This window comes from Primulina tabacum, chromosome 18 (genome assembly GCF_025594145.1).
Source record: "Primulina tabacum isolate GXHZ01 chromosome 18, ASM2559414v2, whole genome shotgun sequence".
Lineage (NCBI taxonomy): Eukaryota > Viridiplantae > Streptophyta > Magnoliopsida > Lamiales > Gesneriaceae > Primulina > Primulina tabacum.
In genome coordinates, this window is record NC_134567.1 from 23,173,504 (window position 1) to 23,193,983 (window position 20,480).

Sequence of the window (20,480 nt, forward strand, 5' to 3'; positions counted from 1 at the left end):
CTAATTAGCATTTCTCTTCAAAAACTTGACATTTTGGCAAAACGTTGCATTGCTATATTTTCTCGACTCCTGAGTTCCATTTATATATCGTGAATAACATAATGTATTCATCCACCAAACAGATGTCATGTAATTCAAGACTATCCAGAGCCTATATTTCTTTTTCTATTTTGTGTATTGATGTTAAAATAGTACACCCATATAAATTTTTCTTTAAATAAGGTAGTCATTTTCTCAGCTGTCTCACTAAAAGATTCTCGGGTTAGAACTGACTATTTGATTTCTGTTGAAGTCATGTTCCAAGCTATTTTAGTTGATCCCATCAGACTCATTTCTAAAAGTTTAATGAGCCCTTATTTGTTGAAATCAAGTGTGTCTGCTACAATTTTCATAGCTGATGTCCAGTCTTATGATCTTTGTTTTTGAAATCCAATATATCAAGGTTAAACATAACCCCATAATGATGTATTGGTTCTTAAACAGACTTCTCTTAGGTTGTTCGGTGTAAATGAATTTGATTTTTCTTTGACCTTGTTCACGTTATGTGTGCTTCTCCACCTACTTGAAAATCTGTTTTGGGTCCTCTCATATTTGTATTATGAGATTTCACCCTTTCCTTTGGTGTTTCATGGGAACATGACTGATTTATTGAGGGATTTCGTTCTCTTTTATATTAATCTTCAGATCTACAACATAGAGATTCGCAAAAGACTCTGCAAAGTTTTAAAGATCTTTTAGACCAATCATTGCTATAGTTATCATCATCTTAGTTTCTTTCCTGATATAGTTTTATTCATGTTGATCATTTTTCTTTGTTGATTAAAGGTTTTGAAATTTCTTTGGTCATTTCTCTTTGGTGTAATAAAGGTTCAATACTGAAGAATTGTGATAACATTCCTTCCGATATCTCTTACTAGAATTTGATTATTGTTCCAGAGTTTGGATTCTTGTTAGAATATCTTTTAATGCTCTAAGAATTTATTCTTGTTTTTCAAGGAATTGTTCGATTTTATGTTGTACATATTATAACTGAATGTCATAGTTATGTACCGTCTTTTGGATTTCTATAATATCTCTAGAGAGTTTAGAGGAATCCAACACTATTTTTAAGAATCTATTACTTGAAATCATAAGTTTACCTTATGACTCTTATGTGTTCCTCTTTGCACCTGATGTTTCACTATGTTAACTTTTTTGTATATATTCCAAAATATTGGAATAAATCCTGTAAATATTTAATCTCAAGCATATGTTCGAATCTATAATTTTTTAGAAAATATCATCATTAAGCTTTTAATTACACAATAATAATAATAATATTGTATGTTTGAAATAATTTTACCCTAACTCTGATATCATTTCCGACTAATTTATAACATCAAAGATATTTTTGATCACTTTGTCAAAATTGAAAGTTCAATCTAAGATTTTAGGTCTTCGGAAGTAAATACAAAACTGAAACTTGAATTGAATATTTTTCCTTAATTTACCTATATTTTAAATTGAATTATTGTCCTTTTTTCATCATTATTTTTAGTTTTTAACACATCCCACCCACTTGATTTATCAATCTTTGATTTTAATTACGCTGCTAACATTTTAAAATGAATGCAATAATTTGTTAGTTTTAAAAATTCATGGAGTTAAGGATGATTTTAGCTAAATGAAATTTAAAATTATTTCTATTCAATTGCACTACGATTTCCTTCTACTTTACAAAAATACAATAACTAGGAATTCGTGCAATCAATCACAAGTAACAATTCGAGAAGATTGGGCTAGGGAAGATGGTGCTGTGGGGTAGAAAGACGTAATATTTTTTTTAAAAAAATTATTTGAAAATCAAATTTTTTTTATTTTTATAAATATGTGATCATAATCCAATTAATCATATATTTGTAATAAAAATAAAATTATGAATTTTAAATACAAGAAATATTTTTTTTAAGGGATATACGAAATAATCCAATTTCTAGAAAATTTGTTAGATCTAAATTTATTGTGGCGATGAAAATCAAAACCAGTAGAAAGGGAGAAATTGTTAGATCTAAATTTATTGTGACGATGAAAATCAAAACCAGTAGATCACTCGTTAAAACAGTAGATAACTAAAAAGCAGAATCAGTAGTGTAGAAAAGCAGAAGAAGTACCTAAACGGATATAGAATCAGAAGCAGAAGAAAGGAATTTATTAGACTCGACATCTTAACGTTATTAGCTTTAAATGTTACCGTTACCTTTTTCTAGTACAAGTATTAATTGCAGCATTAATAACTGTACGAAGTCATTTAATTCACTTTGTCGATTTTAGTATAAAACATGACTGATTGTATTATAGCTTTTCTGCAGGAACCTATTTCGGTAACAAAGCTGATTCTATCAGAAGTCAGAAGACAGTTTCTGATTAAAGACGTTGAACTCAGTCACCTATATATATGGAACAAACCCATATAGAAGACAGTGTGAAATATCTCTAAAAATCAATCTGTATTTCACGAAACGAGAAAAACCACGAATCCTTGATATCTTCGAGTTCAACATAAAGAAAAGTAGCACACGCTTCATAGCAGATATCTGATCTATTGAGATCATTTTCTGCTACTGTTTCTTACACTCTTCACAATTATTCACTGCACTCATATTTTATCAAGAAGAGTTTGTAATATGAAAAGAGTCTTTTCAGAACTTTGTTGTATCGTATTTTCACTGTGTTGAGTAACTAAGAGTTTCAGTAGGCAAAGGATAAACCCTGCTGAAGTGGGTGTGTACAAGAGTTGTACTGTAAAATCCAAAGTCTTTTAATGATACCTTCTGGAAACAGAAGAAGGGGAGACGTAGAAGACTTTATCTTCGAACTTCCATAAACAACTGTTGTCTACTGATATTACTACTTTCATTCACTCCATCAGATTGTTTCCGCACTTAATATTGTAATCTGTTGGAAGTATTCACGACAAGATAAGCTACTATCCCTAACAGGATTTTAGCACCTTCTTTATCCAAGAAAGAAAAGAAGAAATTGGAGAAGAGTTCATTCACCCCCCCTCTAACTCTTCCTCGATCCCCAACAATTAGTATCAGAGTGGGTTATTCTTGTCCCTGAAAATACATACAGATGGCACACTTCAGGAAGGTTCCCATGTTCTCGAAAGAAGATTTTGATGATTGGAAGATCCGTATGCAAGCTCACCTTGCAGTGCAGGATGATGACATGTGGTATGTCATCACAGACGGACCATTAAAGATATTAAAGCCAAATATATCTATTGCTGTTATTGAAGATGCACCTCAAATGGTTGAAAAACCACGAAACGAATGGACTGGCGAAGATAAGAAGAAAACCAATCTTGATAATGTCGCTAAGGACATTCTTTACAAAACTCTTGATAAGAACACATTCAGCAAAATCAAGATGTGTTCTACTGCTAAAGAGATCTGGGAAAAGCTCATTCAGATATGTGAAGGAAATGAGCAAACAAAAGAAAATAAACTGTCTATAGCAATGCAGAAGTTTGAAAATTTAAAGATGAAGTCTGGTGAAACTCTAAATGAGTTTGATGAACGTTTTAGTAGCCTAGTCAATGAGCTAGCAGCTCTGGGCAAAGAGCACGGTAATCGAGAAATAACGCTCAAAGTAATGAGAGCATTACCCAGAGAATGAGACGTAAAAACAATGGCTACGAGAGTCTCTAAAGATCTAAACAAGTTGGAATTACATGACTTGTTTGCTGACTTAAAAGCCTACGAGTTCGAACTAGAAGTAAGAGGTGGAGAAGAATCCTCAACAAATCTGTCAACCAAGGCCCTTGCTGCTACTACTGCTATTACTTCTACTGCTGCTGCTGCAGTCATTCCACAAGCAGTACCTGTTACCCTTACTGAAAGTACTTCTGAAAAGACTGCTGAAAAAATCAGCAATGAAGCTATGTCCTTATTTGTGAAAAAGTTCTCTAGATTCATGAGAAAGAATCACCGAGCCTACCAAAACCCTAATCACAACTTCAAGAAAGATTTCACCATCTTGTGATATGGCATGCTTCAACTGTGGAAAGATTGGTCACTTTATTGCTGACTGGCCAAAGCCCAAGAAAGATGACCAGAAGAAGAAAGAGTACAAAAGGAATGACAAAAAGTTCAGAAAAGACCGCAAAGCAATGATTGCTGAAGAAAGCAAATCTAAATGAGCGGATTCCAGCTCTGAGTCATCTGACTCAGAAAGTCATTCTAGTGAAAGTGATGCAGAAGTGATTAAATGTCTTATGGCAGATGTTGAATCAAACTCAACATCTGAAGAGGTATTCGACTTCGACTCTGACGAATTTACACGAACTGATTTAATTAAGGCATTACATGACATGGTAAGTGAGTACTCAAGACTTTCTCAATCATTCGAGGAAGTTAAGATTGAAAATCTAAACTTAAGAAATCAAGTCGTAGGTTCACTTGCTTGCAAGAGAATAGCTGCGATGATTTGAAAGTGGAGATGAGTAAGTTGAAAACCGAGAATGAGAAAGTAAAAGCATATTACCAGACAATGAAATCTGAAAATCAGAAGCTGTCTGTTCTGGTAAATGCTTGGAATAAGTCTTCTATTTCATTGGAAAAGATGCAAGAATTGCATAAGCAATCTGGAGATAGAAGTGGTCTCGGATGCAGCAATGATGAAAGCACTTCTGAAATCAGTACTCAGCCAGAACTGGATACCAGCAAAACAAAATACATTCGATTTGTTAAATCCAGTGTGGCATATGAACCGGAAGTACCGGGTGTTCAAGTTGAAAGAAATATAAATCAGATGAACAGAAGAAATAATTATGGTCTTGGTTATATTGAACCTAAGGGAAAAGTTGACCAAAGTTCTGGATCCAGTAGAGGATTCAACTCAGGAAGACAACCCCCCATGAAGGTTAAAAATTACCAGTACTATAATTCTAGACCTGTTCAGAAGAGATACAGGCTAGACAATAGGAACAGAAGGGAAGAACAACATTCTGAGATGCATAAAAATAATAGACCCTCTACTGCACACACTTTCTTGGATACCCGAAGTACAAAATCACCAAAAATTGTACAAATGTGGGTTCCTAAGGGACTAATAAGATTGGACCCAAGTAGATTGGGTACCAGATACTAAAATTTGTGTTTGCAGGAACAAGAAAAGAAAGCTAAAGTAAGCAGCTCCACATGGTATCTGGACAGTGGATGTTCCAGACACATGACTGGACAGAAAAATCTACTTTCAGAAGTAATGAGTTGTACTGGACCAAAAATAACGTTTGGGGATAACTCAAAAGGTAAAATGGGTAAGGGTAAGATTATCCATGGTAACATAACTATCAATGACGTACTACTGGTTGAGAATCTCTGTTATAATTTAATCAGCATTAGTCAACTGTGTGATAATGGTTATTCTGTAATTTTTCAGAAGCACACATGCATAGTTAAAGATTCTGTTGAGTCTACTGTATTAACTGGAAAGAGAGAGGGCAACACCTACAGAGTTTCTTGGAAATTAGATCATGTTAATGCTCCTACATGTTTAGTCGCCTCTCTTAGTGAGAAACATTGGCTCTGGCACAAGAGGTTGAATCATCTGAATTTCAAATCTATCAACAATCTCAAAAAGCATAATATAGTCGACGGCTTACCTGATATTAATTTTGTTAAGAATCATGTTTGTTCTGCTTGTCAGCTTGGGAAACAGATAAGATCCAGCTTCAAGAACAAAGGCAGCAAATCGACTTCAAGATGTTTGGAATTGCTGCACATGGACTTATTTGATCCAATCCCTATCATGAGCTTAGGGGGAATGAAATATACCCTTGTTGTTATTGATGATTTTTCTAGATTTACTTGGGTAATATTTCTTGCTGGAAAAGATCAAACCAGTAGCCTCCTGATCAAGCTTCTGAAAAAGATTCAAAATGAAAAATCCTCTTCTATAATTAAAATCAGAAGTGATCGGGGTACTGAGTTCACTAACAGAATTCTTGAGTTGTACTTAGATGAACACGGGATTCAACATGAATATTCAGCTGCCAGAACGCCTCAACAAAACGGAGTAGCTGAGAGGAGAAACAGAACCCTCAAGGAAGCTGCTAGAGCAATGCTAGCAGATGCAGACATTTCTCAGCGCTTCTGGGCAGAAGCAATCAACACTGCATGTTATACGCAAAAAAGGAACAATGATCAACAAAAGGTATAACCAGACTCCATATGAGATATGGAAAGGGAGTAAGCCTAATATATCTTATTTTCATGTTTTCGGCTGCAAATGCTTTGTGCTCAATAATGGAAAAAACTATTTAACTGTATTTGATTCAAAATCAGATGCTGGACTTTTCCTTGGTTACTCTGCTGTGAGCAAAGCCTTCAGAATCTTCAATAATAGAACTCTTACTGTTGAAGAATCGATTCATGTTGTCTTTGACGAGGACAGCAGTGCTCCTGAAATATCTAATGTGTCAAATTTGAGTAACAGGTTAGACAAAATTCACTTGGAACTGGATAGTGAAGATGATACAGAAGCTAGTATAAAAGATGTTCAAAATCCAGAACCAGACATTCCATTAGCAGAACCAGAAGTACAAATATTAGACATACCAGTACCAACAGCTGATAATCCAGAATCTGCTACTGGTTCAGATGAGATCAATCCAAATATATCAAATCGGGAAGAAATTCCTTTAAACCCTTTTATTTGGAGAAAATCTCATCCTCCCTCTTTGGTTATTGGAAATCCAGCAGCGCCTTTGAGAACCAGAAAGCAAATGATTAATGAATATCTGCACGCTGGTTTCATTTCTCAGGATGAACCAAAGAAAATTGAAGAAGCCCTTCTGGATCCTAGTTGGATTGAAGCTATGCAAGAAGAGCTGAATCAATTCAAAAGAAACGAAGTTTGGTTTCTAGTACCTAGACCATCTCACCAAGCTGTCATTAGAACCCGGTGGGTATTCAGAAACAAACTAAATGAAGAAGGCACAGTGATCAGAAATAAAGCAAGACTGGTGGCTCAAGGCTTTAGACAAGAAGAAGGAATAGACTATGATGAAACCTACGCACCAGTAGCAAGGCTTGAAGCTATTAGAATATTTTTGGCCTTTGCTGCTTTCAAAAATTTCAAAGTCTATCAAATGGATGTGAAGAGTGCTTTTCTAAATGGTCTACTACAAGAAGAGGTCTACGTCGAACAACCTCCAGGTTTTATTGATCATTTCTTACCTCATCATGTATTCAAATTACACAAAGCCTTGTATGGTCTAAAACAGGCACCTAGAGCATGGTATGATACTCTATCACAATTTCTTGTCAATCATGATTTTACAATTGGGACAATAGACAAAACTCTGTTCACTCTAATCAAGAATAAACATATCCTATTAGTACATATTTACGTTGACGATATTATTTTTGGGTCAACTAACCCCAAACTACGTGCAAAGTTTGCTAAGTTGATGCAGGATCAATTCGAAATGAGCATGATGGGAGAATTAACATTCTTCCTAGGATTACAGATTAAACAACTTGATACTGGAATTTTCATAAATCAAGCCAAGTATACTAAGGAGCTTCTGAAAAAGTTTGGTATGGAAGCATGCTCGTTGCTTCCACTCCAATGAGCTCATCTATCAAACTTGATAAAGATGAAAGTGGAATTCCAGTAGAGGTAACTCAGTATCGTGGTCTTATTGGCTCATTGTTATATTTTACAGCCAGTAGACCAGATATTATGTTTGCTGTTTGTATTAGTGCGAGATTTCAATCTAGCCCTAAACAATCTCATTATATTGCTGCTAAACGTATTTTGAAGTACTTGAAAGGAACTCAAAATGTCGGTTTATGGTATCCTAATGATTCATCGTTCAATCTTATTGGATATTCAGATGCTGATTATGCAGGTTGCAAATTAGACAGGAAAAGCACAAGTGGTTTCTGTCAATTCCTTGGTGATAGGCTTATCTCCTGGTTTAGTAAAAAGCAGACTTCTATAGCCACATCTACTGCAGAAGCAGAATATCTGGCTGCTGGAAGCTGCTGTTCTCAAATACTATGGATACAACAACAATTAAAAGACTACGGAATTCAGGCCTCCGAATCACCTATCTTCTGTGACAATACCAGTGCTATTGCAATTACACAAAATCCAGTACTTCATTCCAGAACGAAGCACATAGATATCAGACATCATTTCATCAGAGATCACGTGCAGAAGAAGGACATTCGTCTGGAATATGTCCCTACTGATCAAAAAACAACAAACATCTTTACGAAACCTCTGCCTGAGAATAAGTTTTCTTATTTTCGAAATACACTTGGATTGATAGACTTAAATTAATTGTTTGTTATCTTCATTCCATTGATATATTGTGACTTAATCTTCCCTTGTGTTTGTTCAGTTTTAGTTTGCAGAAAATAAAGCTGGGCGAAAGAGATAATCAGTAAACAAAATATAAAAACTTCATTAATGATAGAAGCGGGGGCGTACAATCTTTATTTCTTTTTTAACGTACTCTCTCCAGATTGCCAACCAGGTGGTCAGCTCTCCGGTGGAGGTACGCAGAAACTCCTCTGAAAAAGCAATCTTTTTCAGAGTCCTCTGCTCCTTTAAGAGCATGAGGAGGTAGACGCCATCTTCAGAGAAGACGTCTGCGCTATCAGCACTATGGAGACGTCGATAATACTTCTCCATTGCTGACAGCTCCTTGGAAGAAGACACCAGCCCACCTTCAAAGGCGGACTGAAGCTCCTGGACCTTAGTCCAGGTAGCAAGTGCCTTCTCCAGCACCTTGTCTTCTATTGCCTCCTTCCTTGCAGCTATTACTTCCTTCATGAACTCCTCAGCCAAATCAGGACTATTCTTTCCTGCCATATTCTTTTTGTTTAAAAGTGACTATATGGCTAACCTCTATGCCTGTATTTATAGATGACAAGCCAGGTACCAAAGATCGAGGTAATCATGACTGCAGTAAAGAATGTGAAGCATTCTGTGTCAAGCTATCGATGGTTCATTTACCAAGAATTATCATTTAATAATTGCATTAATTTAGGGGGAACTTTATTCTGATTATACTTGATTTTATGTCAGATGCAGAAAGCGATTTGCCTTTTTGATAAAACAAGGCATTCTTTATCTTCCAGTAGAAGCTATCATAAGACGACAAACTCCCTTCTGAATCTCTTTTATCATTTATCAGTTATATATATTATTCAGTTGACATTGAGTTATTTGCAGAAAAATAAAGAAACACCAAGTACTTCAACTGAAATTTTATTAAGGAACCATTTCAGTACATTAAACGATGAAGAAGTGGAAAAGTCTCAAGTCAACCGAAACGTCTTCTGATTTACCAGACTAAGCTTCTCTTACTCAAACTATTTTATTATTCAATGAAAGCAGTAGATAAACAATGTCAAAATATTCTTTAACCAGAAGCTTTACATTGAGTTTGTCTACTACATTTGTTGATATCAGCAGCTTGAAGTACTTTCCTTGTTGCAAATTACTTCAGCAAGAAAAGGATGGTCTTCTCCGAAAAGATTCCAGCAAGCTTGGGTCTTGTAAGACTCTGGCAAGCTTGGGTCTTGTCAGCACTAATGTATTAGAAAAAGATGTCTTCAAACATCTGCTTACGAGAGACTGAAAATTGTCTTTGGAATTTCTCTGCTGATTCTGACTCTGGAGAAGACTCCGAGATATCATTTGCACCTATCATGTGTATTGGTTTGATAAAAGAACTCTTGAATGAATTAGTTTGTAAAATTGCAGGCACTTATATAGAGTCTCAGGAAGCTGAAGAGACGGCAATTTGGTTACACGAATACCAAGATTCATCCCTCTTGTCCTCGGATATCACATCTCTGCATTTATTGGTTGCATTTATCGAGGGGGAACAGTCTTTTAGTCAGAATAAGATTTTCGTATCTTTTTCCGAAAATAGATAGAATGTCTGTCCTTTTGATAAAACAACAAGTCTACTGGTTTTATCAAAGTGCTCAATTATTTCAGTACTTTAAAACTTCCAGTAGACGTTATCATAAAACGACAACTTCTCTTCTGATTATTTCAAAAGTAACCGCTTGGACAGCCCGCTCTTATCACTAAATTTCAAAATTTAAAATCATTGGTCTATCTGACACGTTCTGAATTTTTAACTCAACCGTAAACATATTGACACGTGTCCTTGTGTTTACAATGACGGCTGTAAATTTTCTTTTGAATATTAACTGCCTTTGTTTCTTCTATTCATTTTTTTTTACGTTTCCAGAATCTTATCCTCTAACTACTGTTTTCTTTTGAAATCGTGCTTACTCAATCTCTTTGAAGTTACTTTCTTTCAAGGAAACAAATGGCCGGAGCTTACACCCTGAATGCTTACCAGGTTAACTTCTCCTCTGTCCTTACCATCAAGGATGATAATCTTCTGAAGATGTTTCAAGCCCTAGAAAAATCAGGACTCCGAAAATTCTTGGAAGCACCTGCTACGATATACAAAACTGCTCTTCTGGATTTCTATGCTAGGGCAACTATTCAAGAAGGAAAGATCATTCACTCTCAAGGAGACGCATCCATCTTCATTGATGCAGCACTATTGGGATCAACCTTCTTCCTCCCATGTTCAGGTATTTCTGAACTCTCCGATATTTCTAAGCAAGAGATGTCTACTGCTCTCAGCACTTTCTCAGCTTCTGGAGAAGAATTGTCTCCATCTTGCTTCAAGAAGCTTCTCAAAATAGAGTATCAAGTGCTTGCTGACATTGTGGCAAATGCCTTATTGGTCAAAGCTGGCACGTTTGATAAACTGACTAAGGAGAAAGTCCAAGTGATTATTGCCATCACTTCAGGAATTAAAATGGATTGGAGTCATTTCTTATTTCGAATAATGAAAGATATGGTTACAAGGAAAAGTTCTGGATTTGCTGTTCAGATCAGCACAATGCTAAAAGATGCTGGTTTTGCCCTCACTTCTGAATCGGATGCATCATATGTCACTATGATAGACGCTGCCAACGTGCTTGCTCTTTGACCTAAGCCAACTGTGGCTGAATTTATTTCTATGAAAAAGGAAGAAGACGATGCTCAAACTAAGGCTGTGGCACTTCAGAAGAAAGATAAAAGAAAGAGAGTGGTCATCTCTACTGATTCTGACAAAACAGTATCCGAGGAGTCTGTTGCTCCTACCAAACCCTCTCAGCCACCCACTCCCCTAAAAAAGAAAGCTCGAACAGTTCTTCGTATCAAGAAGACAACAGCCCTCTCTGATCTGGAAACTGTTCCTTTGAGGCAAGTGTTCCCAAAAGCCGCTCCCTCTGCACGACCAACTGTCTCTACCTCTACACCAACCACCACTGTTGTTATTCCAACAACATCTACTGCGTCAACTTTTAGACCCGTGTCTGGAATTGTCTTTCGAGAATCTACTGCAGGGTCTTCTGCGTTTCGACCAGTGCTGATTGTATCTGTTTCAGAAAAGGGAAAAGACAAACTTGTGGAACAACCAAATTTTCAAACTAACCAATCATCTGTCTCGATTGGTGTTGATCTTCATCTCGAAGAAATCGAAAATTTTGCAAATGAGGAAATGGAGTTCTTTGATGAATGGCACAAGGTCAGGGTATTTCATCCCCTCACCTTTTTCAAAACTAAGGGTTCGTTTGGACGACTAGTAAGGCATGAGTTAAAGGTTTTTGATCTTGCAAAGACAGAGAATTTGATTGAAGCGATGCGCTGTCGGAGCTTCATTTTTGAGCAGATTAAACGAAACAAATTGGACTCTATCTTAAAGACTCTTCAGTCCAATTTTGATACCTTAATCCCAACTGCTGCTCACGATCAAGAAGTGATCCTTGTACTGACAGAACGTTTGAGAATAATGGATGAGCAACTCAGTGCTCAAGAACAAAAGTTTGGAGAAACTGGACCGTATTCAATAGGCCTTATTCCGGATCTTGCTCAGATTCAGTCAGTTGAGGAACAATCTATAGCTATTCCAGAAGCTACAATTTCCAGTACTCCTGCATTTTCCAAGATGTCTATTCCATCCTCTTCACTTGTATCTGTTCGTGAATTGGCTTCAGTAGAGGAAGTCATTAAATCTATCACTCGGGACTCCCCTGCGGTATCGGATACCGTTCCAGCTGATGATTCCGGCCACCCAACAGTCCAACCAGCAGAACCAACTCAGGAAGAATCGCATGCTGACCAGTCTCCTTCCTTGCCGAATTTGGCGATTTTCTCTACTGAACATCAAGAGGAGATGGTCCTGATTTTGAATGATTCGATTCAACCCGATCAACAATTGAACGCCATGGAAGTAGTTCAACCAGCAGAAAGAACACTTCCTACACCTCCTACTATTTTTGAACCTGCTGCTGTTGAACCCGTGGCTGCTGAACAATCTGCTGGTCAGGAAGGCCTCACTACTACATTATCTACTGCTCTTGTTCCCACTTTTTCTGCTCAAGCAGAAGCTCAACCCTCTACTACTTTAGCTTTATCCACAATTGCCCAAACTGCTCGTGATGATCGAATTGAAGAAATGAGGTGTCGTATGCGTGAAAGAACTCCGTCACCAGAACCATTCGATATCGAACATGAGATAGATATTTTACAGAAAAATCTCAACAATCTCTCCGATATAGTTCGGAAGCTATCTCATGAACATGCTGCAGAAGTCAGTGGTTCTAAGTTATTTCAAGACCGCATTACAAGGGAAATCTTCAACACGGCAGAATCTATGAGCAAGATGCATGCTGAAACCATTGCCTTCAGACAAACAATTTCCAAAGGATATGGTACCTTAGTGCTTGGTCAGAATGATATTTTGCAACGTCTCACTGATCATGATGCACTTATCCGCTCGTTCTCTAACACCATGGAATCTTTGGATACCAAGATTGAGTCCCAATCTCAATCTCTCACTACTCTTCATGACCGAGTTTCTACTCAGGCTCCTTATCTGGAAATGGTTACAAATGAGCTTCAAAATTTGTCTGGACGCATGGATGACTTAATTGCTCGGGTCATTGCCAATGATGCCAAAAAAGAGGAAGAAGAACAAAGAGAAAGAGTTCTAACAGAAGAAGAACAAAGGAGAAACAGAGATAACGCATAATCCTCAGTCAGACAAAGAGACCAAGATGACCAGAATAAAGAAATCATTTACAGGGATATTGAAACCAATAATTAAAATTCGTGTTAAAACTCTTACTGCTTTCTTATATTTATGTTTTGCATTTATCTTATCTTTATTGTCGTTCTAACATTATCTAGGTTTTGGCATCACCACAAAAGGAAAAATTGTTAGATCTAAATTTATTGTGGCGATGAAAATAAAAACGAGTAGATCAATCGTTAAAATAGTAGATAACTAAAAAGCAGAATCAATAGCGTAGAAAAGCAGAAGAAGTACCTAAACGGATATAGAATCAGAAGCAGAAGAAATGACTTTATTAGACTCGACATCTTAACGTTATCAGCTTTAAATGTTACCGTTACCTTTTTCTAGTACAAGTATTAATTGCAGCATTAATAACTGTACGAAGTCATTTAATTCACTTTGCCGATTTTAATATAAAACATGACTGATTGTTTTATAGTTTTTCTGCAGGAACCTATTTCGGTAACAAAGCTGATTCTATCAGAAGTCAGAAGACAGTTTCTGATTAAAGACGTTGAACTCAGTCACCTATATATATGGAACAAACCCATATAGAAGACAGTGTGAAATATCTCTAAAAATCAATATGTATTTCACGAAACGAGAAAAACCACGAATCCTTGATATCTTCGAGTTCAACATAAAGAAAAGTAGCACACGCTTCATAGCAGATATCTGATCTATTGAGATCATTTTGTGCTACTGTTTCTTACACTCTTCACAATTATTCACTGCACTCATATTTTATCAAGAAGAGTTTGTAATATGAAAAGAGTCTTTTCAGAACTTTGTTGTATCGTATTTTCACTGTGTTGAGTAACTAAGAGTTTCAGTAGGCAAATGGTAAACCCTGCTGAAGTGGGTGTGTACAAGAGTTGTACTGTAAAATCCAAAGTCTTTTAATGATACCTTCTGGAAACAGAAAAATGGGAGACGTAGAAGACTTTATCTTCGAACTTCCATAAACAAGTGCTGTCTACTGATATTACTATTTTCATTCACTCCATCAGATTGTTTCCGCACTTAATATTGTAATCTGTTGGAAGTATTCACGACAAGATAAGCTACTATCCCTAACAGGATTTTAGCACCTTCTTTATCCAAGAAAGAAAAGAAGAAATTGGAGAAGAGTTCATTCACCCCCCTCTAAACTCTTCCTCGATCCCAACAAAATGTAAAAAAGAAAAAAAAACTGAACAAGTAAAAAAAACAACAGCACAATTGAACTTTTTTTATATTTTAATTTTGTTGGATATTTTATATTCTAATTTTTTTTTAAAAAAACTATTTTATCCTTTTTTATATTATTAATTTTTCTGTTTTAAAAAAAAAATTGTAAATACACTTTTGTTTCTTTTTCTTAGATATTTAAGAAATAATCTAAACAAATTAAATCTTTCCAACAAGAAAAAATATACAATATATTTTTTAAAATTTTGTTGATTATTTTTTATTCTTCAACTTTTTTTAACTTTTTTTTTTACTTTTTTTTCAATTGGATTATTTCTTATATCCTAAAAAAATGCCTCTGTTTAAACGTTAGATTTTTATTTTTTGTTACAAATATGTGATTAATTAGATGATCACATGTTTGTAACAAAAAAATTTTAACTTTCAAATAATTTTTTTTAAAAGGACTAAGAAAAATTAAAGAAAAAATAATTTTTTTAAAAAAAATTTATAAGAGAACTATAATATAAAAAACCCAAAAAAGTTTAATTATGCTATCATTTTTTCTGGTTCCACCGAAATAACATATATGTAACAAACAAAAAAAACTTTTAAATAACATTTTTAAAAGGACTGAAAAAATTATAAAAGAAAAATTAACAAGAGAATATTTTTTTTCAAAAAAATTATCAGAATAAAAAAACAAAAAAAATAATTTTTTTATTATGATGTGGACCGCAATATATTTGTAACCAAAAATAAAATGTTAACATTTAAATTGGATTAGTAATCACATATTTTAACCAAAAATAAAATTTTTAATTTTAAATTATTAAAATAAAAAAAATTTAAAATTATTGTGCTGTGAGGGAAGAGGAGTCTGATCAGAGAAAATTATTTCCTATTTCAAAATTTATGATGCAATTGAATAATATAAAAACATAATCAAGGAGCTAAGTTTGTACAATAAATATTTTAATATTTTTGAGATAAAATAATAATATTTTTAATAAATAATTAATAACTTAATAGTGCTTTTTTTTTTTTGAATTTTTTTTATTATAATTGGATGTTCCAAACCATCACTCACCCGAAACTTCGAAATGAAGAATTTTTTATTAATATTCCAATTTCTTTTATTATTATATTATTTTAAAGGACGCGGATAACGGATCACAGTATAGTAGACAATCTCCATTCACCACCGCAAACACAAAGCCGAAGAAGAAGAATTAACAACAATGGCGACGCTCTCGAATTATCCCTCCATCAGCATATTATCTCATTCCCGTCGGGCTCGCCGTCGCTGTCTTCCTGCTGTCTCGGCCACTTACAACGACTCCCCACCTCCTCAGCAGAGTAGTAGCTCCATCACCCGCCGCCAGTTGATAGCACTCAACACAGCTGCCGCCGCCGCAGTTACGCTTTACCCACTTGGTAACAAGGCGTTGTCGGCGGAAGACGCGCTCTCCGCCTGGGAAAGGGTTTACCTCCCCATTGATCCTGGTGTTGTCCTCCTCGACATAGCTTTTGTCCCCGACGACCCTTCTCACGGTTCCCCCTCTCTCTCTCTCTCTCTCTCTCTCTCTCTCTCTCTCTCTACTACGTGATGCGTTAACGATTTGGTTGAGTTTGAAGTTTACGTTTTGATTTTTGTTTTGATCGGATTGGTTGATTTGACAGGTTTTCTATTGGGGACTAGGCAAACTATATTAGAGACAAAAGATGGAGGAAGCACTTGGATTTCACGTCCCGTTCCCTCTGCTGAAGATGAAGATTTCAACTATAGATTTAACTCCATCAGTTTCAAAGGCAAGGAAGGTTGGATCGTTGGCAAGCCAGCTATTCTGCTGTATACTGATGATGCTGGAGAGACATGGAAACGCATACCCTTAAGTTCTCAACTTCCTGGCGATATGGTAACTCCACAAATCTTCTTAGTTTTCCTATTCTCAAGTGATTGCTTTAACTGTACTTGAGATTACAGTATTGGTTCTGAGCTTTTTATTCTGAGAACATCGTTATGGAACGTGCTTCATATCAGACTCTATAATTCCCTTACAAACATCGACTTTTATTTATTTTTTCCTATTTCAAGTTTTTAATGGCCCTCATTATGTACAGCTCTACAGTGTTAAATATGCCAAACATATGTTTTCTTCATTTTTATACCGAACAGATCTTTGTTCTTCTTTCAATGCCTGTGCTGTAACTTCTGACACAGACGCAAGTATTGGAAATTGAAAGAAGAAAATGCACGCACGCACACACTCAGAGTGAGAGAGAGATGGCATTTACCTTTCCTTAATTCATTTTCATCGTGGAGGTGGTACAAGAAGAGACAAGGTTGAGAGACCTTGTTTCTTTGACTCCAAGACTAAGAAAATGTGCTGGGATGAAGCGAAGTTGGTCCCTGGTCGAGATCCCGATGGATGGCTAATGGATGCAGTTGGAAATATTGTTTGTAAAGGTCTTCATACCTTCTTCAAACCAGGGTAAATAGGTTGAAGTCCAATAAAAATGGCTTTGATCAAATATTACTGAAAAGGTTATTCTTGTAACATTAAGTTCAGTAATGAAGAACTTGACAATATTGAGATGGCCGTTTATGGGAATGTCATCCATCCAGGGAACAGATGTTATTTTGGGAGTATTGATGCAAAGATGGGTAAATACAACTCCAGAGATCACATGCAACTCGCACAAATATGACTGAAACCTTATATTTTAGATGGCTTTGATGATGAAATGAATTGTAGCCTTTCTGGGAAGAAAATATGTGTGCAAATTGATGTTCTTTAAGATGTTCTTAGTTGGGTTTTATTCTCAATTAAATTTTCCTTGTATTCTAAGAAAAGAATCCCTTGAGTCCTCTTGCCTGCTTAATCTATCACCACTTATATACTATATATTTTGTTGATGTTTTTAAAAATGTTGGGGAGTCCCATCTGGCCTCTTCCTTTTATATTCACTCCTTAGTTGGTATTCTATCAATTTTATAAAGAATCAAAAACAGAAATTGATTTACTTATCCTTAATTTATAATTTTCAGAATTATTTTGTCTAAGTAAATCTGTTTGTTTAAATTGAATTATCTATAGTGGATTTATATTAATAAATTTCCCTTCATTAGTGAATTTGATGAACGTGGCATAGTTGGGCTCCATGATTAATTTTTTTATTTTGTTTTATGTAAAATTTGATATTATAAAAATTAAATGCATTTTAGAATTATATTCCAGACCAGGAAAGTTATCCATTAATAATTGTTTTGGTAATTGCAGGTATATATAGAAGCCACTGGAGATAAGAGTTCAGAAATGGTAACAGATCAAGGTGCGATATATGTAACATCAAATAGAGGATACAACTGGAAGGCTGCTGTCCAGGAGACGGTTTCGGCTACTCTGAATAGGTGAATATCTTCCGAGCCTTGTGTCCAGTTGGTATCTCTTATACAATTGTTTTTTGAAATGAATCTAGTTTATTTGCATCATGGGAAAACGATAAAGCAGAGTAAAATTTGTTCTTAAAAACTGCTATTGAGACTTCCTCTAATACAAACTTATATGATACAAAGACATGGAGTGTACCAAATTGATTAGACATAATCTACTTTTATTGAGGCTATGCTCTCTCATTCTTTACATCATCAATGGACAATTATGTTCTATTACCATGTAAATTTGCTTTCTCTTCACCCTTTTTAAACCATTCACATGTCCTTCTACTGGAGTTATTTTTTAAAATACTTTTTCTGTTGTATTGGCAATCTTTTCGTGTCTATTCTCAGAGTAAAAAAAAAGCAGGAGAAGTCCTTTTATTGGATAATGAAGTGAGAAGTTTGTATGATCAATGTTTGCTTTACCGCTGCAAAACGTAAAATTTATTTCTTTGTAACCAAATGCTGATTCATAACAGTTTTTACTCGTATCAATAATTCAAGTTTCTCTGCCTGTTCTTTAAGTTCTGAACTTATCAATTACTTTTACATTCTTAATGCTATTTCAGAACAGTATCCAGTGGTATAAGTGGTGCAAGCTACTATACAGGCACTTTCAGCGCCGTGAATCGCTCACCTGAAGGAAAATATGTTGCTGTTTCAAGTCGTGGTAACTTCTATTTGACATGGGAACCTGGTCAGGTGACATTTCTGTCTTTATACATTCGTTCTGTAGACTCAGATTGGATTGATCTGCGATTTGTAAAACCAGTTCAGGTTTAAATTTTAAAGTCAATAAAATATTTCTATCTGAGTAGGTCTTATGAAAAATGGTGTCACGGACCTTTATTCGTGAGACGGGTCAACTCTGCTCATATTTTAATAAAAAGTAATGTTTCGGTCTCACAAAATTGATCCGTGACACAGTCTAACAAGAGTTTTTGTGTTTCTATTTTCTTGGTCCCTGAGTTAAGTAAATTTATGAAACTAATTTTCTAGCAAGTTTCAATGTGAAATATACTTGAGAAGATTGGAAAAATCTTAAGGTCAATGCATGATCATAGGCGTTCTGGCAACCGCACAACAGGGCTGTGGCTAGAAGAATCCAGAACATGGGCTGGAGAGCTGATGGTGGCCTTTGGCTTCTTGTACGTGGTGGTGGACTATACCTCAGTAAGGGCACAGGGGTGGGTGAATTCCTCTTCTGGAAGCATCATGCATAATCCATGTATTTACACTATGTCAGCTATAAATTCATCCCTCGTTTACTTTGAGTTTTTGGCTTACTGTTGCCGTGAGTTAGCACAGTTTCAATTTAATTTCATCTCTATTTTTAAACTTGGCATCTTCCACATTTTCAGATAACGGAGGATTTTGAGGAAGTTCAAGTACAAAGCCGTGGATTTGGGATTCTCGATGTTGGATACCGCTCAAAGGTACAACATGGTCTGTTTTTTTAACTGTCAGGATAGAAAAAAAACCACTGATCAGTAATTTACAGTATTATAGATACAGTAATCGGCTATATACATATTTGTTAAACAAGAAATGATGGAGAATAACTACACGTATCTGATACTGATCATCATTTGGCTGATGTAATTCATAGGATGAAGCATGGGCTGCTGGTGGAAGTGGAATTCTTTTAAAAACTACGAACAGTGGGAAGACATGGATCCGTGACAAAGCAGCCGACAACATTGCTGCCAATCTATATTCCGTAAAGTGAGCTCATTCATCCTCACTATATAAGCATGCTTGTGAACTGCTAATAGAATTTGGAGTACTTTCATTTCCTTATACTATTATATTATTTTAAGTACCTGTTACCCAGGGCAGGAGCTACAGGGATTGAGGAAAATATATTTTTCAAGAATTCTGGTTTTGTTCGCTGGATTTTGCTGGAGGGAGAGAGACTATGCTGCAATTCTAAAGCACTTATAAATTATTCGTTATCTTGAATAGGATCAACCTACCAGGCATTAATCTTTTGAACGATGATGTAGGTTTATCAGTGACAAACAAGGCTTTGTGCTCGGGAATGATGGAGTTTTGCTAAAATATCTAGGATGAGTAATGACCTGAACAAGGTAAAGCAAATGTACATTCCTCATTTCAATTCCACTGTTTTAGGCAACAAGTTTAAGCATCCCTATTCCCTGCAGAAGCTATAAAACCACATGCAAAATTTTGTATGAGTTGATTTAATATTTTTTTGTCTACCTTTTCTCTGACACCTTCACCAGTTGTCCTAATTATGTGCAGATTTTCAAAGGGTATACCAGTTTTGTAATGTACCGCCGAATGTGCGAAATATGCTCGTTTATTGTGTGCCATTCAGCAATGCTTTCACTCAAGAACAGAGGCCTCAAACACTTTGTTTTACATGTCCTGTAACATTTCATTCATTACAGTCTCTGAAATCAAATTAACTAGGACACAAACTCTTTTTGAGGTTGACGAAGCAAAGCTTGATTTTCCGAAATAATTAAGAAATTGTTTGGCTAAACTTATTTGAAATAGCTTATAAGTTTTTACATATTATAAGTTGTTTTAGAAGCTTATAAACCGTGAAATCTTATTTTAAAAATAAAATATTAAAGTGTTTGGATTAACTTAATTTAAACAATTTAAAAATGTTAATATGTTTAGTATTATAAGATTTTTTTATTGTCAAAATTAACAAAAAATATATATAATATTATGAGT

At 35.3% G+C, this 20,480-nt stretch overlaps 1 protein-coding gene across 4 annotated transcripts; it reads left to right on the forward strand.

The window, feature by feature from the left end:
- The first annotated feature begins 15,499 nt into the window (after positions 1 to 15,499).
- On the forward strand, positions 15,500 to 20,251 carry LOC142533247 (photosystem II stability/assembly factor HCF136, chloroplastic). 4 transcript variants are annotated; one of them, XM_075639934.1, is made up of 9 exons: positions 15,501 to 15,883; positions 16,013 to 16,248; positions 17,614 to 17,744; positions 18,341 to 18,473; positions 18,836 to 18,958; positions 19,133 to 19,207; positions 19,381 to 19,496; positions 19,778 to 19,872; positions 20,047 to 20,251. In XM_075639934.1, exons 1-8 carry the CDS (start codon positions 15,571 to 15,573, stop codon positions 19,842 to 19,844), a joined length of 1,194 nt encoding a protein of 397 aa, XP_075496049.1. In that variant the 5' UTR covers positions 15,501 to 15,570; the 3' UTR covers positions 19,845 to 19,872; positions 20,047 to 20,251. The 4 variants fall into 4 exon arrangements, with proteins under 4 accessions (XP_075496048.1, XP_075496049.1, XP_075496051.1 ...); XM_075639936.1 differs by having other exon boundaries at positions 19,778 to 19,861; positions 20,018 to 20,251; XM_075639935.1 differs by having other exon boundaries at positions 19,778 to 19,861; positions 20,037 to 20,251.
- Positions 20,252 to 20,480: the final 229 nt, after the last annotated feature.